The sequence below is a fragment of the Crinia signifera genome, chromosome 4, assembly GCF_055691185.1.
Source record: "Crinia signifera chromosome 4, ASM5569118v1, whole genome shotgun sequence".
NCBI lineage: Eukaryota > Metazoa > Chordata > Amphibia > Anura > Myobatrachidae > Crinia > Crinia signifera.
Genome location: NC_139220.1, coordinates 336953036 through 336978507, shown reverse-complemented (window position 1 = coordinate 336978507; position 25472 = coordinate 336953036). Strand labels below are relative to the sequence as shown.

Here is a 25472-nt window from a genome sequence, read left to right as displayed (position 1 = left end):
GCACTATAACTTTCTACATGCATGAAAACCCCATGAATAAGGTTTATCATGCTCACACGGCATGTACAATGGGCCTTATTCAGATCTGATCACAGTACAAGTTTGTTCTCAAAATGGGCAAAACCATGTGCACTGCAGGTGGGGCAGATGTAACATGTGCAGAGAGAGTTAGATTTGTGTGAGTTATTATGTTTCTGTGCAGGGTAAATACTGGCTGCATTATTTTTACACAGCAATTTAGATATCAATTTCAACACACCCCACCCAAATGTAACTCTCTCTGCACATGTTACATCTGCCCCACCTGCAGTGCACATGGTTTTGCCCATATTGAGAACTATCTCAATAAGGGCCTATGTCAGGATACTGCTGACAGTGACAGTCCCGTACATGGTACAATTACTGCTTGTGTCATAGGTGTTCGTATTGGTGACAGAGTCAATCCAGCAGCTGTGTGATGTTCCTGTAACGTCTTCATCGCCCGCGGATCGCGGTATCGGTTCTGGGATAAATCTCTATGTACATACACAATCATGATAGTTATAGCACCATGTCATTGGTTAATTATCATTTTAATAGGACAATAAAACTATATACATATATAACGTTGGCCATTCTTGCCCCTGAGGAAGGGGTTGGAGCCCCCGATGTGCTGGCCACGCCGTGCTGCCACGTATTGAGGTAAGTAGATAAATGTATCCAGCCTATAGCATTGATCTTCTGTCTGACCTGAGAGGGCTGCAGTGCCCCCAGTGGGATGATCAGGTATAGCGCAGCCTCCTAGCCCTATCTCAGTATGTGATAATATCCCGAGTGCGTCATCTGGGTCAACAACATCACCGCTATCATGTGATACGTGAGGACGACCGTTATCACAAGTGCAAGGTCTGTGGTGTAGGATATAGCGTGAGACCCTGTCGCCCCAGCCGGCCAGCAGGTGACATACATGACACATACAGAGAATAGCAGTAAGGTGACCCCATACAGTCACCACTGACGTGGCGGGGAGTCAGCTGCTCTCAGTCCATCTCACGATGATGGCGGCGGTGGTCTGGGAGAAGGCGCGCTGTCCTCCGTCTGACACTCTGGGGGTAGGTGCACCAGGGGCTGCAAGGAATAGCTCTCCTGCCCATTGTCCTCAGCCTGGTGGGTCACCCGGGAGGTGAACGTTCCCTTCACTGTTCCCTGGACGGCATCTTTCAGCTGTGGAAAGGCAGAGATGTGTGACATCAGACCGATACCCATCAGTGACATCACGCACAGGAGCTATGACCTCATCTGGACCATTCCATTGTTTTCATGACTAAAAAAAATCGCACTTTTTTATGTCTAAAATCACCCTATATCGCACTTTATCGCACTTTATCGCACTTTTCATGCCGGAATACTCACCTCATTAAATATGCAAATTCGCGGCAAAAATGCAATATTAAAAAACGGCGATTTGAGAAAAAAAATCGCATTTTCTCAAAAACAGTAAACCCACTAAATCTCGCCCATGATGTCATAATTACCTCTGTCAGGGACACCACGCCCACCAGCCTTCCTGTACTGGTGACATAAGCTGTGCGCAGCCCCAGGAGGTTAAACAGGTCATAGCACTGGGGAGACAGGAGAGAGTTATTGCAGCCTCCTATGTCGCTGCCAGGAGAATGAAGTAGGGGGTATCTTCTGTCTCTGCCCCTCTCTAACACTCGCTGAGCAGTCTCCTGCCCTCCATCAGTGTTCCCCGACCTCACCTGGTACAGAGTCTGCTTCTCCACCAGTCTGTACGGAGCCGGACTGATTGTCAGCTCCTCGGCCACCACCACCTCGTTGAGCTGACGGCACTCCCACTCCTCCACCTGTAAAATACACAGGCGTTCATCACCTGGAACAACTGCATACACGTCCGCCCCATTGTGTTACCCTATTCGTGTACAGTATAGTGCAATGAGGTGTCAATGTATAGAAGAATACGATGATGTCTGCACAGCGCTGACTTGTGCGATAAGACAGTGAATGGGGCCCACTGCGTTGTGACACGACGCAAGCTGCTATGAGGAGGCCGATAATACTAGTCCCCTGTAATGCTGGAATATGGGGCAAGCTGTAGGTCTGTGCATCATACACGTAGCATTCCCTTCCACTCACCATTCTCAGGTAGTGGTTCCTGAACTTAGACGATCGCCTCCTGCGGCCTTCGGGCCTCTGCCTCTGCATCTGGGAATGAGATAACATCAGTCTGTGCTGAGCGAGTCCCATTGCTCTAGCACTCGCGCTACTACAACCAGCAGTGGTGTCACCATGTAAGGGATCATTGCTGTGTAGGGTTCTAGGATGTGATCGCCTCTCACCTCGTCACTCTCGTAGGTCACAGTGTCCTGGGCGCTGTACAGCGTGTCTGCATTCTCCTCGTCTGCCCAGGTGGAGGAATATAGGGTTAGTTACACTCAGCAAGGACAAACTCTCCAGCTAACAGAACGATGGACTCTGACGTACTGAGACCTGCCGTCCCTCGTCTGAGCATGTACAAGAGAGTGGTATAGTGTGTAACACTAGCGCACCACCTAATATGTGATCCTCCTGGTAGACACCCACTTACTACTGGTGGTCCTCTGTCTGCCACCACAGTGTCATAGAAGAGGCATTCCCCTACGTATCCCATACGTGCCCACGAGGGACAGGACCATCCACTTTCTCTGCTTCTTATGACAGCGGCTCTATTACCCGGTCTACCCTCGCCCTGGTAAGTCCATTCCTCTGTCTATGCCACACGTGGGCACACCTTGTATCCCTCCTACAACCCCATATGATATTGGAAATGCTTAATGTCCGCCACACATGGGCTGATGCGCCAGGACCAGGTGACAATGTGGCTGCACAGTGGCTCTGTGATAATAATGTCTGGAGAAGGTAACGTAAGATAATAGACAGACATAGCATACGTACTCACCAGATCTGGCCAGTTTGGGTTTGCCGGTAGTATAATCCCCCAAAGACTGAAATATAGGAAAAATAGATCACACAAAATGTCATTCCAAAATCTGCTCCAAATCCAGCTGCCCAATCCTGTTCCCACCAGTGTCCTCTACACTATAGCCCTCCCTCTCGCTGATCAGTCCTCTCTCCACCCCCAGCAGCTCTATTACCTTCCTGTTCCCACCACCGTCCTCTACCCCTATAGCCGTACCTCTCTCTGATCATTACTCTCTCCACCCCCAGCAGCTCTATTACCTTCCTGTTCCCACCACCGTCCTCTACCCCTATAGCCGTACCTCTCTCTGATCATTACTCTCTCCACCCCCAGCAGCTCTATTACCTTCCTGTTCCCACCACCGTCCTCTACACTATAGCCATCCCTCTCGCTGATCAATACTCTCTCCACCCCCAGAAGCTCTATTACCTTCCTGTTCCCACCAGTGTCCTCTACACCAGGCATTCCCAACCACGGTCCTCAAGGCACACCAACAGTGCAGGTTTTAGTGATATCCAGGCTTCAGCACAGATGGTTTAATCAGAATCCCTCAGATACTAATTAAATCACCTGTGCTCAACCCTGGATATCTACAAAACCTGCACTGTTGGTGTGCCTTGAGGACCGTGGTTGGGAATGCCTGCTCTACACTATAGCCATCCATCTCGCTGATCAGTCCTCTCTCCACCCCCAACAGCTCTATTACCTTCCTGTTCCCACCACTGTCCTCTACCCCTATAGTCCTCCCTCTCGCTGATCAGTCCTCTCTCCACCCCCAGTAGCTCTTTTACCTTCCTGTTACCACCACCGTCATCTACCCCTATGTCCCTCCTTCTCGCTGATCACTCCTCTCTCCACCCCCAGCAGCTCTATTACCTTCCTGTTCCCACCACCGTCCCCTACCCCTATAGCCCTCCCTCTCGCTGATCATTCCTCTCTTCACCCCCAGCAGCTCTATTACCTTCCTGTTCCCACCAGTGTCCTCTACACTATAGCCGTCCCTCTCGCTGATCATTCGTTTCTCCACCCCCAGCAGCTCTATTACCTTCCTGTTCCCACCACCGTCCTCTACATTATAGCCCTCCCTCTCGCTGATCATTCCTTTCTCCACCCCCAGCAGCTCTATTACCTTCCTGTTCCCACCACTGTCCTCTACCCCTATAGCCCTCCCTCTCGCTGATCATTCCTCTCTTCACCCCCAGCAGCTCTATTACCTTCCTGTTCCCACCAGTGTCCTCTACACTATAGCCGTCCCTCTCGCTGATCATTCGTTTCTCCACCCCCAGCAGCTCTATTACCTTCCTGTTCCCACCACCGTCCTCTACACTATAGCCCTCCCTCTCGCTGATCATTCCTTTCTCCACCCCCAGCAGCTCTATTACCTTCCTGTTCCCACCACTGTCCTCTACCCCATAGCTGACCCTCTCTCTGATCATTCTTCTGTCCACCTCTAGTTGCTCTATCATCTTCCTGTTCCCACCACTGTCCTCTACCCTATAGCTCTCCCTCTCTCTAAACATTTCTCTCTCCAGCCCCCGCAGCTCTATAATCTTCATGTTCCCACCAGTGTCCTTCTCCCTATCTCAGATCATTCCTCTCTCCACCCCCAGCAGCTCTATAATCTTCCTGTTCCCACCAGTGTCCTCTACCCTATAGCCCTCCCTCTCTCTGATCATTCCTCTCTCCACCCCCAGCAGCTCTTTCATATTCCTGTTCTCACCACTGTCCTCTACCCTACAGCTTTCTTCTCTCTGGTCATTCTACTTTCCACCTCCAGCTGCTCCATCACCTCGGTTCCTTTACATACTCACTCTGACAATGTGAAAGACAACAGGAGACCCATCCGTGCTTTTTACTGGACTATTGCAGATCTCTACTGAGCATAAGAACATGGGCCAATGTGGCCACTGAGGTGTTTAGGTTGCCTATCACTACTCTAACACTACGTTATTTGATCTGACTCCTGAAGTATCCCCCACTACACGCCCCAACATCTCCTCCATCCACCGCTGATCTTTTTCACTCACAGTCACTGTTAGGTTATTGTCCATGTTGGTCCCGGGCTGGTTCATCATGTATTGGATCCTCCGCTCTGTGCTGAGCTGATCTGACAGGACCTTGCTGAGAGTTTTCCGGCTGATAGAGCCAAGGAGGATCTTAGAATCTGGAGGAAGGAAGAGAGATGGGGAATAAGACATGCTGGAGAGACATATGACAATTCTCTGCTGATAGCCAGGGACATAGGGTGATTGAGAGATGCTGGGGGACACAATTGGATGCCTGTCGGACGTAGACACATACAGCCGGCTCGAGATCAGGACAAGATCAGGACATTGTCTTTGTAGGCCTGGCTATGTACTGTGTTACAGACTTCTAGAAGCAGAATCTAGAGGGCCTAAAGACAGTGTCTAGGTTGACAGTCAACTTGGAGGTTGGTTAATGGTTGGGCCATATAAAGGAGATGGTTACTGTACATAAAGGATAAAGACAGAGCAGAAGATAGAAGAATCTGAATAAAGTTAGGTAGAAGAACCTTCAGCATCTACGACGGGGAACTGCTTCAAATCAGATGATTTCAGGAGACTCCGGATATCCTTGTACTTAAACCCTTGCACCAGATATTGCAGGTCCGTCACCATGAAGTCCTCAGCACACACATCATGAGCACTAGGAATGACAGAGAGTGTGACTGCCAGGAGTCATAAGCCTGCCCTTAGTTCCCCACATTCATACCCAAGCCAGACTGTCTCATCATTCCCACCAGGGTCACCAGCCCTCTCCTCCAGACCATGTTACCTGTTCTTTCCCATCGCCAGTTTTGGGAGGTAAGGAAGTTTCTTTATTATGATTATAAGGTCGAAAAATGAGTTCTGGCAGCTTTGGCTGATGGCATTTGCTACAAGAACTGCAATCAGCACAGGAAGAATATGGGACATTTGTCCTGTTAATTCAAATACGAGCAGAGCCGTCGAAATTGTGTGAGTGACAGCTCCAGAATAAGCTGCAGCACCTGCAAGAGAACACAGAGGTAATAAGGAAGCAGGTCAGTGACTGAGGGCAATTCGAGGACACAGAGGGAGAGACACTGAGGAGGACAGGGAAACACAGAGTGAGGAGCGGACGAGAGACACTGAGGAGGAAAGGGAGACAGTGAGGAGAGGACAGTGAGAGACACTGAGGAGGAAAGGGAGACAGAGTGAGGAGAGGACAGAGAGAGACACTGAGGAGGAAAGGGAGACAGAGTGAGGAGAGGACAGAGAGAGACACTGAGGAGGAAAGGGAGACACAGAGTGAGGAGAGGACAGTGAGAGACACTGAGGAGGAAAGGGAGACACAGAGTGAGGATAGGACAGAGAGAGACACTGAGGAGGAATGGGAGACACAGAGTGAGGAGAGGACAGAGAGAAACACTGAGGAGGAAAGGGAAACACAGAGTGAGGAGCGGACGAGAGACACTGAGGAGAAAAGGGAGACAGTGAGGAGAGGACAGTGAGAGACACTGAGGAGGAAAGGGAGACAAAGTGAGGAGAGGACAAAGAGAGACACTGAGGAGGAAAGGGAGACAGAGTGAGGAGAGGACAGTGAGAGACACTGAGGAGGAAAGGGAGACAGAGTGAGGAGAGGACAGTGAGAGACACTGAGGAGGAAAGGGAGACAAAGTGAGGAGAGGACAGTGAGAGACACTGAGGAGGAAAGGGAGACAGAGTGAGGAGAGGACAGTGAGAGACACTGAGGAGGAAAAGGAGACAGAGTGAGGAGAGGACAGAGAGAGACACTGAGGAGGAAAGGGAGACAGAGTGAGGAGAGGACAGTGAGAGACACTGAGGAGGAAAGGGAGACAGAGTGAGGAGAGGACAGTGAGAGACACTGAGGAGGAAAGGGAGACAAAGTGAGGAGAGGACAGTGAGAGACACTGAGGAGGAAAGGGAGACAGAGTGAGGAGAGGACAGTGAGAGACACTGAGGAGGAAAGGGAGACTAGTGAGGAGAGGACAGAGAGAGACACTGACGAGGAAAGGGAGTCAGAGTGAGGAGAGATAATGAGAAGGACAGGGAAACAGGGTAGGGAGAGGACTCAGAGGGAGAGACAGGGAGGAGGAGAGGGAGGCATAGAGTGAGGAAAGGATAAAGAGGGAGAGACAGTGAGGAGGACAGGGAGAGAGAGGGTGAGAAAAGGACAGAGAGGGATAGACACTGAAGAGGACAGGGAGACAGAGATTGAGGAGAAGACAGAGAGGGAGACACTGAGGAGGACAGAGAGATAGAATGAGAAGAGGACACATAGGGAGAGATACCGAGGAGGACAGCGAGAGAGAGGGTAAGAAGAGGACAGAGAGGGATATACATTGAGGAGGACAGGGAGAGAGAGGGTGAGGAGAAGACAGATAGTAGGACAGGGAGACAGAATGAGAAGAGGACACATAGGGAGAGACAATGAGGAGGACAGGGAGAGAGAGGGTGAGGAGAGGACAGAGAGGGATAGACATTGAGAAGGACAGGGAGGCAGAGGGTGAGGAGAAGACAGATAGTAGGACAGGGAGACAGAGAGTGAGGAGAGAACAGAGAGGGAGAGACACTGAGGAGGACATGGAGAGAGAGAGAGAGAGAGAGAGAGAGGGTGAGGAGAGGACAGAGAGGGATAGACATTGAGAAGGACAGGGAGGCAGAGGGTGAGAAGACAGATAGTAGGACAGGGAGACAGAGAGTGAGGAGAGAACAGAGAGGGAGAGACACTGAGGAGGACAGTGAGACAGAGAGTACCATTGTGTGATTGGGAGAGGAGTATAGTGCTGTATATACCATGGGGTGATTGGAAGAGGGTTATAGTGCTGTGTATACCATGGGGTGATGGAGTGTTGTAGTGTATATACCATGGGGTGATTGGGAGAGGGGTAATGTATATACCATGGGGTGATTGGGAGAGGGGTAATGTATATACCATGGGGTGATTGGAAGAGGGGTAATGTATATACCATGGGGTGATTTGGAGAGGGGTACTGCGCTGTGTATACCATGAGGTGATTTGGAGAGGGGTACCGCGCTGTGTATACCATGGGGTGATTTGGAGAGGGGTAATGTATATACCATGGGGTGATTGGGAGAGGGGTAATGTGCTGCATATCAAAAGAAAAAGAGATCGGGCGCAGTGCTAGTGTGCAAAAATGTAATAATAAACTTCTAATCACCAAAAAATTGGAAGTGCAGATCCCTTTAGTAAATTGGTGTTTAATTACTTGCTATAAATGGTTTATCATAGGAGAGCGCAAAACCAAATTTGAATAATATATAAAATACCAGCATGTCACCTTCAGCTCCAGAGAATCCTCCTGTGCCCCGTCCATCCTCTCCTTATTGGTGGACTACTCTTGTCCCAGAGTCCCAATTGCTGATTGCACGTCCAAACATCTGACAGACTGGTCTGGACGCCGTGGTGAGCGAGCGGCCAGATGGACAGTGGTGTCATTTACCAGGACCGGCGCATGCTGTGCGGCGCACTATCAGCGCACCAGCCGAAAGCCCGTAACTAACTGAACACTGGTGCATAATTCACTGTCATCCACACAAACCCCGGTAACTGCGACAGAGCCTGTCAGTAGAAAACGCTCCCTCCAACACAGGAGGTACAGTGGGGGTTTTATTCAATCACCCCTGGGAAATCTAAATATATCTGGAGGCACAGTATATACTCATAAGGAGGATAAGGACTGACCTGCAAACTCAATAAATACAGATGGTAACTAACCCCTTGAAACTCTCTATACAAAGTGCAATAATTTTTAAAGGAACATCTATTTCCTCACTCAAACACAGTTTGGGAGCAATCAAGAGCCGAGCATTTAATCTGTGGGAGATCTTCTGAAGATTCCTCCCTTGTAAATACTGAAGCAAAAAATTCATTGAACAATTCCGCTTCCTCTTTTCCTTCTAGTACCAGGGTACCCTGCTTATTTTTTAGTGGGCCAATATTTTCCTTCCTTAACCGTTTCCCGTTTATATAACTGTAGAATTTTTTGGTATTAGATTTGCTATCTGCGGCTATTTTACGTTCAGTCTCTAATTTATCCATCTTGATTGTATTTTTACATTTCGTATTGCATTCTTTTTCAAATTTGACTTTGCTGTTAAGCCACATAGGTTTGTTTTTGACATGTTGGGTGACATTCTATGCTCTGCAATTAGCGCGATTTTGCGGTAATTAGACCACAAAATGGCGCTATCGCATTTTTCCATTAAATCGCCGATTTAATGGGATGCGCACAGGGGCTGAAATCGCATATTTTGTGCGTAAAGGTCTGGTGAATAAAAATGCGAGATTAATTTGCATTTTTATCGCATCCAGATGTTTGCGCACAGAAAAGTATACAAGTCGCTTATTTAATGCTATGCGCATTTGCACATCGCATTTTTTAAGTGACTAATTTTCGCACTAATTTCAGACCTGGGTCTGTTAGGCGAATTAGCCAGAACCCTGCACAGATCGCAATGTTCCGTGCAGGGTTCTGCTGTAAAAAATAAAACAAATGGTTAAATTAAAAAAAAAACCGAGCGCGGGGTCCCCCGCCCGAGTGTAACCAGCCCCGGGCTCACAGAGCCGGTGCTGGTGACATAAAATCAGGGTCCCCGACAAATAGGGGTCCCCTTGATTTTATGAAACCAGCACCAGACTCAAGGTCCGGCGCTGGTTTCCAAAATACGGGGGACAAAGTGACTAGGGGTCCCCCGTATTTTAAGAACCAGCACCGGACACAACCAGCCAGCAGGGTAATGCCACAGCCGGGGGGAGACTTTTTATACAAGTCCCCCCGGCCAAAGCATTAACCCCCTGGCTGGTCAGCATGGGCAGGGGTCCTGGGGAAGTGGGGACCCCCCCAATGAAGGGGTCCCCCCCCTCCAGGACTTACCAGCCCATGCTGATAGTCCGGGGCTGTCCTCCATGCCCCTGGGCTGTGGGCATGGAGCTGATGATTTGTGTAAAAAAAAGAATGAAAACTATTGTTTTACACTGGCGAACTATGAGTCCCAGCAAGCCTACCCCGCATGCTGGGACTTGGGGAACCACAAGTCCCAGCATGCGGGGCATTAAAGGGCCCGCTGGCACTTGTAGTTCTGCAGTGTAAAAAATAGTGCACAAAATCACACTGACACCCTGTAAAATAAAACTTTAATACACACAAAACACACTGATACTTACCTACCTTGAGCCCGTAGGTCGGTCCCTGGATCCTGGATTCTTCCTCCGGGGCTCCAGGGCAGAAGAGTCCGGTTCCGGGGCCTTGGTCCTGGTTCCGGGGCTGGTCCTGGGGTTCCGGGGCTCCTGGCGTGAAGAATCCGGGGTCCGGGATCCGTGGTAGTCATTCTGAATATAGACGCCGACGGAGTAACATCTCAGCGCATCCAGAGCAGAGATGTTACTCCGTCGGCGTCTATATTCAGAATGATTTCTGGCCAATCAGGAGCCGACTTTCTCGGCTCCTGATTGGCCGAGAAATCATTCTGTTCAGAGACGGCGAAGAGGAAACATCTCAGCGCCGGACCAACTCCTTGAAGCCGGGTACCAGTCTGGAGCAGCGCTGTCACCGGAGGTCGCCGCCGGGGAGCAGGTGAGTAGGATTTTCCTCCTTAGGTACCCCTCTGGACTACCACGGATCCCGGACCCCGGATTCTTCACGCCAGGAGCCCCGGAACCCCAGGACCAGCCCCGGAACCAGGACCAAGGCCCCGGAACCGGACTCTTCTGCCCTGGAGCCCCGGAGCCCGGACCCAGGATCCAGGGACCGACCTACGGGCTCAAGGTAGGTAAGTATCAGTGTGTGTGTGTTTTGTGTGTATTAAAGTTTTATTTTACAGGGTGTCAGTGTGATTTTGTGCACTATTTTTTACACTGCAGAACTACAAGTGCCAGCGGGCCCTTTAATGCCCCGCATGCTGGGACTTGTGGTTCCCCAAGTCCCAGCATGCGGGGTAGGCTTGCTGGGACTGATAGTTCGCCAGTGTAAAACAATAGTTTACATTCTTTTTTTTACACAAAGCATCAGCTCCATGCCCACAGCCCAGGGGCATGGAGGACAGCCCCGGACTATCAGCATGGGCTGGTAAGTCCTGGAGGGGGGGGGACCCCTTCATTGGGGGGGTCCCCACTTCCCCAGGACCCCTGCCCATGCTGACCAGCCAGGGGGTTAATGCTTTGGCCGGGGGGACTTGTATAAAAAGTCTCCCCCCGGCTGTGGCATTACCCTGCTGGCTGGTTGTGTCCGGTGCTGGTTCTTAAAATACGGGGGACCCCTAGTCACTTTGTCCCCCGTATTTTGGGAACCAGCGCCGGACCTTGAGTCTGGTGCTGGTTTCATAAAATCAAGGGGACCCCTATTTGTCGGGGACCCTGATTTTATGTCACCAGCACCGGCTCTGTGAGCCCGGGGCTGGTTACACTCGGGCGGGGGACCCCGCGCTCGGTTCTTTTTTTTACACCTTGCGCTGTCCTGCAAATGTGCGATTTTCACACATGAAAATCGCACATTTTCAGGACTAAAAACAGCGCACCACATCGCCGCAAATCGCCCCTATTCGCACTTTTCTGCCTCCAATGCGCATCACATTAAATATGCGCATTTAGGCTGAAAAATGCGATTTGAAAATAGGCGATTTGCGGCGATATAGTGTGCGAATTAAACATGCGCATTTAGCGCAGATCATAGAATGTCACCCTTGTTCTTTTATTTACCCTAGGAATAAATCTATCAGTGCCCTCCAGCAGTATCTTTTTAAAAGTTTGTCACCTTTTAGTAGTATCCATACCTCTAAATCAGGCATGTCCAACATTGGCCCTCTAGATGTTATGAAACTACACATCCCAGCATGCTTTGCCACAGTTTTGCTATTAGAGAATGCTAAAACTATTGCAAAGCATGCTGGTATGTGTAGTTTCACAACATCTGGAGGGCCAACGTTGGACATGCCTGCTCTAAATAATTCCTTCAGTTTATAGACTTTAAGGACTCCTCAAACTTACCAAAGTTTGCTTTTCTGAAATGTAAGGACCGAGTTGCTCCAATATAATTATCGTTGTTAAAATGTAAATAAAATGTGATCATATCACAATGTCTCCCTTATGGTTATGTTAGTAACAATGTCCCCGTTGTTGCTTATCAAGAGATCCAGGATATTGTTATTTCTGGTTGGACAATAAATTGATACAAATAGTGGTCATTTAAGGCATCCAATAAAACATTTCCCTTAGTAGTACTACCTGACCTATCCTTCCTATTTATTTCTGGGTAGTTAAAGTCACCCATAATAATAATGTCCCCTAAACTGGCCGCTTTTCACACCTGTAGCAAGAGGTCTTTTTCCTACTCCGTATTTATGTTGGGTGGTTTATAACATGTTCCTACTATAAGTTTTGTAGCCCATTTAATATTACCTGTGATTTCTACCCATACCGATTCTACCGTCTCCATTGTGCTCTCGTTCATGTCTTCCCTTATTTATGGTTTTAAGGATGGTTTAACATATAAACAAACCCCCTCCCCTTCTGGAACAAAAGGATTTTGAGTTCCAAATACGGTGCACAGTACTAAATTTAAATATATAAAATAGTGGAAAACTATTCAATGTGCTCGGCAGGGGCGGGCTGGGCTGGGGGGCAGGGTGCCATGTGCCCCCCGGGCCGCTGAATCGTTTGGTGTGCGGGCCGCCATTGTTCTGAGGCTGCTGCTGCAGCCAGGGAGGCTGACCAGTTTCCGACTGGTCTCCATAAACATGGCCGCCGGCCTCCTGCACTGAGGACATGTGTAGTGCAGGAGGCCACTATAGAGAATCTCTGTGTGTTCCACCTACTTCCTGCCTGTGCTGCAGCCTGCCTCACTACACATTGATTGTCTGGCTTCAAGGTAACTAAGAGGAAGTGGGACTGTACAGGCTGAGCAGCCTGTATGGTTTAGATATACAGGGGGAGCAGCCTGTGTGGGTCTAGTTATTATACAGGGGGGAGCAGCCTGTGGGGGTCCAGTTATTATTCTAAGGGGGAGCAGCCTGTGGGGGTCCAGTTAATATTCTAAGGGGGAGCAGCCTGTGGGGGTCCCATTATTATTATTATACAGGGGAGCAGCCTGTGGGGTCCTGTTATCATTATACAGGAGGAGCAGCCTGTGGGGTCCTGTTATTTTTATATAGGGGGAGCAGCCTGTGAGGTCATGTTATACAGGGGGAGCAGCCTGTTGTGTCCTGTTATTATAAAGGGGGAGCAGCCTGTGATGTATTTTTATTATACAGGGGGAGCAGCCTGTGGGGGTCCCTTTATTTGTATACAGGGGGAGCAGCCTGTGGGGTCATGTTATACAGGGGGAGCAGCCTGTTGTGTCCTGTTATTATAAAGGGGGAGCAGCCTGTGATGTATTTTTATTATACAGAGGGAGCAGCCTGTTGGGGTCCCATTATTATTATTATTATACAGGGGGAGCAGCCTGTGGGGGTCCTGTTATTATTATACAGGGGGAGCAGCCTGTGGGGGTCCAGTTATTTTTATACAGGGGGAGCAGCCTGTGGGGGTCCCGTTATATACAGGGGGAGCAGCCTGTGGGGGTCCTGTTATTGTTATCATTATTATTCTAATACAGGGGGAGCAGCCTGTGGGGTCATTATACAGGGGGACAGCCTGTTGTGTCCTTTTATTATAAAGGGGAGCAGCCTGTGATGTATTTTTATTATACAAGGGGAGCAGCCTGTGGGGGTCCTGGTATTATTATACAGGGGGAGCAGCCTGTGGGGTCATGTTATACAGGGGGAGCAGCCTGTGGGGGTCCCCTTATTATTATACAGGGGGAGCAGCCTGTGGGGTCATGTTATACAGGGGTAGCAGCCTTTTGTGTCCTGTTATTATAAAGGGGAAACAGCCTGTGATGTATCTTTATTATACAGGAGGAGAAGCCTGTGGGGTCCTGTTATTATTATAAGACAGGGGGAGCAGCCTGTTGTGTCCTATTATACAGGGGAAGCAGCCTGTGGTGTACTTTTATTATACAGGAGTATCAGCCTGTGGGGGTCCCATTATTATACAGGTGGAGCAGCCTGTGGGGGTACTATTATTATATAGAGGAGCGGCCTGTGTTGTCCTGTTATTATTATAAGACGGGGAGTAGCCTGTGGTGTCCTGATATTATACAGGGGGAGCAGCCTGTGTTGTCCTGTTATTATTATAAGACGGGGAGTAGCCTGTGGTGTCCCGATATTATACAGGGGAGCAGCCTGTTGTGTCCTGTTATTATTGTTTTTATTTATTAATACATCATTTTAAACCGCAAAACCTAAATTTAACGATGCGCTGTTACTTATGGGCCAGTGCTCCGGACTTGCCCCCCAGCAGTGCCGTCTTTCCCATTGGGCACGATGGGCAGTTGCCCGGGGGCCCTAGGACCTAGGGGCCCCCGGCCCAGCCCAATGGGAAAGATGGTGACCGGGGTCCGGGAATCCGCTCACCCTCGCTGGGGGATCCGGGCAGGGGGATCAGGGCAGTGGCGGTAGCTAGAAGCCTGATTCGGCGAAGCTCTATTTGCCGGCGGGGCGGGAAGCGCTGTTGCATTTGAATAGACTGGCCGGACGCTGATTGGCTGAATTCAGAAAATCAGCATCCGGCCAGTCTTTGAAAAGGCAACAGCGCTTCCCACCCCGCCGGCAAATAGCGCTTCACCTCCTAGCTAGCAGTGAATTTAATTTCGGGGGTCCGTGTGCCGGGGTTCTGATCACCCTCACTGGGTGATCCGGCAGGGGGATCAGGGCATCGGTGGCGGTAGCTAGGAGCCCGAAGCGGCGAAGCGCTATTTGCCGGCAGGGGGGGCGAGAAGCGCTGCTGCATTTAAAATGACTGGCTGAATGCTGATTGGCTGAATTCAGCCAATCAGCATCCGGCCAGTCTTTTCAAATTCAACAGCGCTTCCCGCCCCCGCCGACAAATAGTGCTTCGCCGCTTCGGGCTCCTAGCTACCGCCACCGCCGCCCTGATCCCCTTCCCCAGCGAGGATGGTCGGATCCCCGCCACCCGGCCACCATCTTTCCCATTAGCGCTATTTGCCGGTGGGGCGGGAAGCGCTGCTGCATTTGAAAAGACTGGCCGAACGCTGATTGGCTGAATTCAGCCAATCAGCGTCTGGCCAGTCTTTTCAAATGCAACAGCGCTTCCCGCCCCGCCAGTTAATAGCGCTTTGCCACTTCAGGGCAGGCTCCTAGCTACCGCCGCTGCCCTGATCCCGCTGCCCGGATCCCCCAGCGAAGATGATCGGATCCCCGGCCGCCGGAAGCTGACTGTCTGCCGCACGGAGCCAGAGAGGTGAGGGTTGGGGAGGTGACTGTGGGCTCCTGGGCAAACTAATTTGGGGGGGGGTCCAGTGAACTACTTTGCCCAGGGGCCCTTCCTAATGTTAAGACGGCCCTGCCCCCCAGGCTAAAAGTTGCTAGCCAGCCCCTTCAAAGTACTTCCCTTCTATATGTTCCAAAAAAGGTGAGTGTATTGATCCTTTTTCAAATAAATTCTCAAGGTGTGTAGTCTGCTTTTTTCATAAATGTCCCAATATGATCATAAAAGAATGAAAAATATACAATTGTGTAAACAGGTGAAAACAATAAAGTGATTACGTTCTAAAGTGTTTCGAAATAAGAGTATTCTTCTTTATCCTATAGAGTACAGATCTCTGTAGAATATTTATGAAATGTGTGTTTGATAGGAGGTCTACTCCAGGGGCCGTACCTCTACTCACATAGATATTATGCAATAGACTCTCATAAAGGTTTCTTTCAATAAGGCCCCTTAAATTTCTCAAACAGGAAAGATAAATAAGCGTACCCCCACTCACTGGTTGCTGGGTGGAGTAACTATAAAGGTATCTTTAATAGAGATTTTGAGAGGTGTGTTCTAGATAGTAGGGTCAATAATTTTATGTTGGCGTACCCCTACTCACATCCAAGATGGCAGAAGGAAACATATAAAGGTATCTTTATTCTTGATTCAAAAAGGGTTACCCAAAGGAAATAGCGTACCACACTCACGATGTCTTAGAATAGAGCCAGACGCATCAAGGTATCTTTTAGTATCCAAAAAACCTTATGTAATGAACAGGTTTTGGTCTCTCAATTTGGATTTTTTTCGTTGAACCCAAAAAAAGAGGAAAAATAGTATGTAGACTAAAAAGTTTTAATTTCACATAAAGTCCATAGTTGGACTATAGATACATACATTCAAAAATTCATGTGTACAAAAATGTATAAAAACATTCAAGATCTGATCAAGATGTCTTGAAAACGGCTCTGAGAGAGCCGAAACACGTTGACACTAGGGACCTTCTGCATCTTGGACCTGCCCGACCTACGGAGGTAACGTTGGATACCTTAACCTTTCACTCTGTCCGGACTTGTTACCATTTATTGTTTTCTGTGAATGTGTTTAGAGTGTTCACGTTGCCCCCTGGGTCTTTCAGGTCCTGTTTGCATTTTTTATTTTTGACTTTTTTATCTTGAATGTTTTTATACATTTTTGAACAAATGAATTTTTGAATGTATGTATCTATAGTCCAACTATGGACTTTATGTGAAATTAAAACTTTTTAGTCTACATACCATTTTTCCTCTTTTTCTGGGTTCAACAAACAAAAAACAAATTAATACACCAAAACCTGTTCATTACATAAGTTTTTTTGGATACTAAAATATACCTTGATGCGTCTGGCTCCATTCTAAGACATCGTGAGTGTGGTACGCTATTTCCTTTGGGTAACTCTTTTTGAATCAAGAATAAAAAGATACCTTTATATGTTTCCATCTGCCATCTTGGATGTGAGTAGGGGTACGCCAACATAAAATTATTGACCCTACTATCTAGAACACACCTCTCAAAATCTCTATTAAAGATACCTTTATAGGAGTTACTCCACCCAGCAACCAGTGAGTGGGGGTACGCTTATTTATCTTTCCTGTTTGAGAAATTTAAGGGGCCTTATTGAAAGAAACCTTTATGAGAATCTATCGCATAATATCTGTGAGTAGAGGTACGCCCCCTGGAGTAGACCTCCTATCAAACACACATTTCATAAATATTCTACAGAGATCTGTACTCTATAGGATAAAGAAGAATACTCTTATTTCGAAACACTTTAGAACGTAATCACTTTATTGTTTTCACCTGTTTACACAATTGTATGTTTTTCATTCTTTTATGATCATATCGGGACATTTATGAAAAAAGCGGACTACACACCTTGAGAATTTATTTGATAAAGAATCGATACACTCACCTTTTTTGGAACATACAGAAGGGAAGTACTCTCCTGTGTATTCCGAGCACATTGAATTGTTTATTACCAGTTTTCCACTATTTTATATATTTAAATTTAGCGCTGTGGACCGTGTTTGGAACTCAAAATCTTTTTGTTCCTGTTCTACTCTAAAGACTTCTGGTGTAATTCCTATTGAGTTCCAGACACCACGCACAGCTGCTCCAGCGCAAATCTTCAGTTACGCACAAATTTCTTTTTCACCCCCTCCCCTTCTACCTAATCTGTTTTTTTCTAATCTGTTAGCCTCCCACTCATGTGATTCATCCCACCAAGTTTTAGTAATACCTATGAGATCAAAATATTCCTCCAAAACTAGGGTCTCTAGTTCCCCCATTTTACCAGTTAAACTCCTAGCACCAGATAAAGGCATTTCAGATCTCGTTTTTCCTTTGCCCGCGTCCTGTTACCTGTTACAGTTGCAGAAGGTTCCTGAAACGATAAATCCTGTGGCCTGGGTGGCACATTCCTTAGCTGGTTCAAATCATTTCTCGCTGGCAGGTCACAGAGTGTGTCATCGGGAGTATACTCTTCACCACCAGTGCCGTTGTCCTGTGGGGTCCCACAGGGTTCTATACTCTCTCCCATGCTTTTTGCAGTATACATGCTTCCACTTGGTGACATAATCAGTCGCCATGGCCTGGTCTACCACTGCTATGCAGATGATACACAACTGTACCTGTCCTTTGCTCCAGGCACTTATAACACAATAACTACATTAAATGGCTGCCTAGCTGAGCTCCAGGAGTGGATGATGCCAGTTGGCTGAGACTGAACCCAGATAAAACAGAAGTCCTGATGATAAACCACAGGACAAAGCGACAGCATAGCCAACTGACAGGTCTTACGCTGGGGGGCACAGCACTAAAAAACTCTGATCATGTGCGGAATCTTGGTGTTGTCCTGGATAATGGCCTGACACTTAAACATCAGGTGTCAGCCACAATCAAATCCTCATTCTATCACCTAAGGAATATAGCAAAAATCAAGCACTTAATTCCCTCAGACCTGCCTAAAGTCATACATGCATTTATATCATCATGCCTAGACTACTGCAATGCTCTCTACCTGGGTCTTCCAGCAAAATAATTGCACCGCTTACAGCTGGTACAAAATGCAGCCACCAGACTATTAACTAACCTGCCACATAACTCCCATTCTCTACGCCCCTCACTGGCTACCTGTAAAATGGCGAATCGTTTTCAATATTGGCTTACTCACTTTCAGGGCCCTACATGACCAGGCCCCATGGTACCTGCAGCAGCTGCTGATCCCTTACTGTCCTACTCGATTACTACGATCCACTGAAGAAGGACTACTAACAGTACCCAGAATATCCCTGATTCATCTGGGGGTCGAGCTTTCAGCGCTGTGGCTCCAACTCTATGGAACTCTCTCCCTCGCACAGTGCGAGAAGCCCCCACTGTAGAATCCTTTAAGAATAGACTAAAGACATACTTATTTACTCAAGCATTTCACTGACATCTACTGTTAAGCTTGTTGTGTATTTTGAGCTATTATTATGGACAATATTTGTACTTGGCTGTGTGTCTCTAATACACATTTCGTATACCTTGCGTTCTGGTGGAATCGATGCAATAAAGAATACAGTATCTATCCTTATGTATCAATGCCTATTTCCCTATAGATTGTAAGCTTGCGAGCAGGGCCCTCCTACATTTTGACTGTCTGTAAATACCCTGTTTTGTTGTATCACTGTCTGCTATTGTAAAGCGCAACGGAATATGCTGCGCTATATAAGAAACTGTTAATAAATAAATAAATACCTTGTTCCCCTTTTCCTTTCCTCCTCTTGCTTCCTCCACAATGTAGCTGTCTTTGCCCTCTATTCTACCCTCATGTATTGCTTTAAGGGTTCTTACTATACCCTTCGAAAGTATCACCGCAAAACCGAGCTATAATCATATACAGAATGTGGTCATGCTGGTTGATTTATACAAAATGAAATTTTATTATATCAATTAATTAATTGATTAATCTTTTATTTTTAATTATGCATTGTTGATTTTTTATTGTTATTTGTGTACAATAAATATTTTATATTATTAAAAATTGGTTTTGCGCTCTCTCCTATGATAAACAATGTTCTGCGTATACCTGGGGTGATTAGGAGAGGGGTAATGTGCTGTGTATACCTGGGGAGATTAGGAGAGGGGTATAGTGCTGTGTATACCTGGGGTGATTGGGAGAGGGGTACTGCGCTGTGTATACCTGGGGTGATTGGGAAAGGGGTACTGCGCTGTGTATACCTGGGGTGATTGGGAGAGGGGTAATGTATATACCCTGGGGTGATTGGGAGAGGGGTACTGCGCTGTGTATACCATGGGGTGATTGGGAGAGGGGTACTGCGCTGTGTATACCATGGGGTGATTGGGAGAGGGGTAATGTATATACCCTGGAGTGATTGGGAGAGGGGTACTGCGCTGTGTATACCATGGGGTGATTTGGAGAGAGGTAATGTATATACCCTGGGGTGATTGGGAGAGGGGTACTGCGCTGTGTATACCTGGGGTGATTAGGAGAGGGGTAATGTGCTGTATATACCATGGTGTGATTAGGAGAGGTGTATAGTGCTGTGTATACCTGGGGTGATTGGGAGAGGGGTACTGCGCTGTGTATACCTGGGGTGATTAGGAGAGGGGTAATGTGCTGTATATACCATGGTGTGATTAGGAGAGGTGTATAATGCTGTGTATACCTGGGGTGATTGGGAGAGGTGTATAATGCTGTGTATACCTGGGGTGATTGGGAGAGGGGTATAGTGCTGTGTATACCTGGGGTGATTGGGAGAGGGGTACTGCGCTGTGTATACCATGGGGTGATTGAGAGAGGGGTACTGCGCTGTGTATACCATGGGGTGATTGGGAGAGAGGTAATGTATATACCCTGGGGTGATTGGGAGAGGGGTACTGCGCTGTGTATACCTGGGGTGATTAGGAGAGAGGTATAGTGCTGTGTATACCATGGGGTGATTGGGAGAGGGGTACTGCGCTGTGTATACCATGCAGAGGCGTACCTAGATATTCATAGGCCCCATAGCAAAAGTTTGAAAGGGCCCCCTATTTAGCAACTGATGGTGATAAATGTATGTAAAACATATTAGTTAAACAGCAAAGATGGGCCCCCTACAGCTCTGGGCCCCATAGCAGATGCACCCCTTGCCCCTATGGTAGTTACGCCCTTGATACCATGGTGTGGTTGGGAGAGGTGTATAGTGCTGTGTATACTATGGAGTGATTGGGAGAGGGGTTTAGTGCTGTGTACACTATGGGGTGATTATGAGAGGTGTATAGTGCTGTGCATACCTGGGGTGATTGGGAGAGGGGTACTGCACTGTGTATACCATGGTGTGGTTTGGGAGAGGGGTAATGTGCTGTATATACCATGGGGTGGTTGGGAGAGGTGTATAGTGCTGTGCATACCTGGGGTGATTGGGAGAGGGGTACTGCACTGTGTATACCATGGTGTGGTTTAGGAGAGGGGTAATGTGCTGTATATACCATGGGGTGATTAGGAGAGGTGTATAGTGCTGTGCATACCTGGGGTGATTGGGAGAGGGGTACTGCGCTGTGTAAACCATGGTATGATTGGGAGAGGTGTATAGTGCTGTGCATACCTGGGGTGATTGGGAGAGGGGTACTGCACTGTGTATAACTGGGGAGATTGGGAGAGGTGTATGTGTTGGGTAGATCACTGGAGACGGTACAGTGCCGTTACCTGCGAGTGCGTATCCTGCCGGTGTGATCCTGATCGGAACGCCCTCTGAGATAAACCCGTCAGGGAAGATCTTGGCAATTAGTTCTCCATAGAGTCGCCCCAATCCAGCACCTGTAGATATAAAAGGCAGATATTGGGAGAAAGCGGTGCAGTCTGTCGGTATAGCCGGGTACAGCTGGGAGAAGGCAGTGCAGTCTTACGGTATACTCGCCCCCCTTTCGGCATGTTGTTATTAGGGTTAGAGTTAGTGGTAGGTTGTTATTAGGGTTAGAGTCAGTGTTATAGTAGGTTATTAGAGTTAGTGGTAGGTTGTTATTAGAGTTAGTGGTAGGGTTACCATTAGGGTTAGAGTTAGTGTTATATTAGGTTGTTATTAGGGTAAGAGTTAGTGTTAGGTTGTTATTAGAGTTAGTAGTAGATTGTTATTAGAGTTAGTGTTAGGTTGTTATTAGCGTTAGTGTTAGGTTGTTATTAGAGTTAGTGTTAGGTTGTTATTAGGGTTAGAGTTAGTGTTAGGTTGTTATTAGAGATGTGCTGCACATACTTTTTGTACTAGCTAAACATCATATCGGATCGCATTGCATGCACTAGGCATGCACTAGGCATGCGATCCGATACGATGCATGCTAATTAAGACCCAAACGGATCCGTTTAACGGACCGTGTATGGGCACGATTAGTGCTAGGTTGTTATTAGGATTAGAGTTAGTGTTAGTTTGTTATTAGAGTTAGTGCTAGGTTGTTATTAGGGTTAGAGTTAGTGTTGGGTTGTTATTAGAGTAATGCTGTGTACACACTTGTACAATCTGCATGAGATCCAGATGAGATTTTGACTATGTATACATCAGACTATGTATACAATTTAGACTATCTGCATACATTTTAGACTATATAGTGCAGATCTGCACTATATAGTCTATGCAGCCAAGACTTTCTGCATGAGATCCAGATGAGATTTTGACTATATAGTCAAAATCTCATCTGGATCTCATGCAGATTGCACAAGTGTGTACACACCATTAGTGGTAGGTTGTTATCAGGGTTAGAGTTAGTGTTATAGTAGGTTGTTATTAGAATTAGTGTTAGGTTGTTATTAGGGTTAGAGTTAGTGTTAGGTTGTTATTAGAGTTAGTGGTAGGTTGTTATAAGGGTTAGAGTTAGTGTTAGGTTGTTATTAGGGTTAGAGTTAGTGGTAGGTTGTTATTAGAGTTAGTGGTAGGTTGTTATTAGAGTTAGTGGTAGGTTGTTATTAGGGTTAGAGTTAGTGGTAGGTTGTTATTAGAGTTAGTGGTAGGTTTTTATTAGAGTTAGTGTTAGGTTGTTATTAGAGTTAGTGGTAGGTTGTTATCAGGGTTAGAGTTAGTGTTATAGTAGGTTGTTATTAGAGTTAGTGTTAGGTTGTTATTAGGGTTAGAGTTAGTGTTAGGTTGTTATTAGAGTTAGTGGTAGGTTGTTATCAGGGTTAGCGTTAGTGTTATAGTAGGTTGTTATTAGAGTTAGTGTTAGGTTGTTATTAGAGTTAGTGGTACGGTTACCATTAGGGTTAGAGTTAGTGTTAGTGTTACTGTTAAGCTTAGAGAATCAGAAGAACACATCAGCATGGACATCATAAACATGTCAATATGTCCCCCATGTCGATAGTCTAATGTTGAAATGATGAGTTGGGATTATCTAGCATGTATACTGTCCCCTGTAGAGAGATAACTCACCATACACAAACACGGGCAGGAAGTATCCGGCTGGGATGATCATGGTGTTCGCAAACAGTATCATGAAGAACTACAAAGAGATGACGGGAGACAATAAATTCTATGTTCCAAATATAATCACAGAGACAGTTTGACAGGAGGTTGACTGACAGGAAGCCGGCGTTAGGGGGTGGACACCGGCTGTTTTCATGGAGTGTCTGAAAAAATGCAGACATGCCTATGTGTTTTAAGGGAGGGTCTAGTGATATATATATCAATGGTCCTCCACCACGGTCCTCAAGGCACACCAACAGTCCAGGTATTACAGCTATTCCTGCTTATTCACAGATGATATAATCAAGCTAAGGTAAAAAGGAAGTCACCTATGCCTAAACCTGGATAGCCATAAAACCTGGACTGTTGTTGTGCCATGAGGAGCGTGGTTGAGGACCACTGATGTATAGTGCCAGCAAAAATGGGGCATGGCCACGCAAGAAGAGGGCATGGCCTCACAGGTAGGGGGCGTGGCTTTGGGACCCAGTCCCTGATTTTGTCCCTGTGTGGGTATGTAGATGCTGGGCTACACATTGGGAAGAGTCAGTTGGTGGTACCTGCTCCGACACTGTGACGTCAGCTGGGTGCTGCACGTTTTGTTATAGTGCAGCAATTGGCTCCTGTTACTGGGGAAGAGTCAGCACAGCAGACTGACTGTCCCCAGGTACAGCCCTGCTTCTTCAGACCCCTGCAATGACTAAAATGGGATTTTGTGTCGTGAGACCACTACCCATATCCAGGAGGCCACACCCCTATCCATGGGGCCATGCAGCCTGCACCCCCCTAGTGACTCCAGTGACCCGGAGAACACCCAGGCAAGCAAGGGGAGAATAATCAATGTCCAAACAGTCACCTACCTTCAGAACTACGAAGATGGCCAGTTTCTCCAGAGAGGACAGGTTTGGGTGTGTCCACTGCAGCCAGCTGTTGTCATAGGTGGGATTGGGTGGCTGGCGCGTGGCATTGATACTGGGCGATAACTCCTCCATGCTCCAGGTGATGTTGTTGAAGAAAGTCTCTAAGTGTTCCTTCATGGTTAACTGCACAAAGGTGAAGAGTTGGGTCAGTGGCCAGCCGCCAGCTCCGGTCTCATACAATGTCCGGGCGTACTACTCACCCGTGTTCCACCCATGTACTGGCCGAATCCGTGTGGGAAGGTGATGCTGGCCAACACCAGGGCAACAAAGGCAGCGTAGACTATCTTACTACAAGAGAGAAGTGATTGAGGGCATCAGTGCCTGCTCTGGACATGTGGCGTATGGCTGGGATGGACAGTGGGCAGAGGACTGATAACTAGTGTATGTTCTGTCATTGCCCGGAACGTACTGAGGAGCTGGTAACAGAGATCTCAGAGGGGCACACTCAGTGTAATGTGCGGAATAACTCATCACTGCCTGGAAATGTATTCACATGCCCACCACTGCCTGGAATAGCCACTGCCTGGAATAGCTCATCACTGCCTGGAAATGTATTCACATGCCCACCACTGCCTGGAATAGCTCATCACTGCCTGGAAATGTATTCACATGCCCACCACTGCCTGGAATAGCTCATCACTGCCTGGAAATGTATTCACATGCCCACCACTGCCTGGAATAGCTCATCACTGCCTGGAAATGTATTCACATGCCCACCACTGCCTGGAATAGCTCATCACTGCCTGGAAATGTATTCACATGCCCACCACTGCCTGGAATAGCTCATCACTGCCTGGAAATGTATTCACATGCCCACCACTGCCTGGAATAGCTCATCACTGCCTGGAAATGTATTCACATGCCCACCACTGCCTGGAATAGCTCATCACTGCCTGGAAATGTATTCACATGCCCACCACTGCCTGGAATAGCTCATCACTGCCTGGAAATGTATTCACATGCCCACCACTGCCTGGAATAGCTCATCACTGCCTGGAAATGTATTCACATGCCCACCACTGCCTGGAATAGCTCATCACTGCCTGGAAATGTATTCACATGCCCACCACTGCCTGGAATAGCTCATCACTGCCTGGAAATGTATTCACATGCCCACCACTGCCTGGAATAGCTCATCACTGCCTGGAAATGTATTCACATGCCCACCACTGCCTGGAATAGCTCATCACTGCCTGGAAATGTATTCACATGCCCACCACTGCCTGGAATAGCTCATCACTGCCTGGAAATGTATTCACATGCCCACCACTGCCTGGAATAACTCATCACTGCCTGGAAATGTATTCACATGCCCACCACTGCCTGGAATAACTCATCACTGCCTGGAAATGTATTCACATGCCCACCACTGCCTGGAATAACTCATCACTGCCTGGAAATGTATTCACATGCCCACCACTGCCTGGAATAACTCATCACTGCCTGGAAATGTATTCACATGCCCACCACTGCCTGGAATAACTCATCACTGCCTGGAAATGTATTCACATGCCCACCACTGGATGTTTTCTTTTATGTTTGTCTTTTTTTTTCCAGCCAAAATCACTGAATCTCGCAGTTGATTTTCATGCTAAACCAAAAACTTTTGTTACTTCCCGCGATGCTAAGACCAAAGTCATCAGAATCTTGCCACGTTTTCTGCCAATTTCAAACTCTTTAAAGAGCTGCAGCCTATTACGTTTGGCCTAAGTTGGGGACTTGCACATCATTTTACTATTCCACCATACATTAGGTGACAGTACACGAGAAGCCACACCACCATCCCATATCTAATTACCACCC

At 47.6% G+C, this 25472-nt stretch overlaps 1 protein-coding gene across 1 annotated transcript in view; it reads right to left on the bottom strand.

Moving 5' to 3' along the window:
* Positions 1 to 615: 615 nt before the first annotated feature.
* Positions 616 to 25472, bottom strand: part of LOC146076039 (chloride channel protein ClC-Kb-like) — an 83626-nt gene continuing 58769 nt past the window's right edge. The window contains exons 10-22 of the mRNA XM_083185832.1: positions 23870 to 23957; positions 23610 to 23792; positions 22720 to 22789; positions 21012 to 21122; positions 5753 to 5966; positions 5490 to 5623; positions 4984 to 5120; positions 2936 to 2981; positions 2337 to 2398; positions 2134 to 2202; positions 1740 to 1844; positions 1515 to 1601; positions 616 to 1203 (exon numbers count right to left, since the gene is read on the bottom strand). Of these exons, the coding sequence (XP_083041958.1) occupies positions 1030 to 1203; positions 1515 to 1601; positions 1740 to 1844; positions 2134 to 2202; positions 2337 to 2398; positions 2936 to 2981; positions 4984 to 5120; positions 5490 to 5623; positions 5753 to 5966; positions 21012 to 21122; positions 22720 to 22789; positions 23610 to 23792; positions 23870 to 23957 (1480 nt within the window). The 3' untranslated portion in view covers positions 616 to 1029. The remainder of the gene's footprint in view (positions 1204 to 1514; positions 1602 to 1739; positions 1845 to 2133; positions 2203 to 2336; positions 2399 to 2935; positions 2982 to 4983; positions 5121 to 5489; positions 5624 to 5752; positions 5967 to 21011; positions 21123 to 22719; positions 22790 to 23609; positions 23793 to 23869; positions 23958 to 25472) is intronic.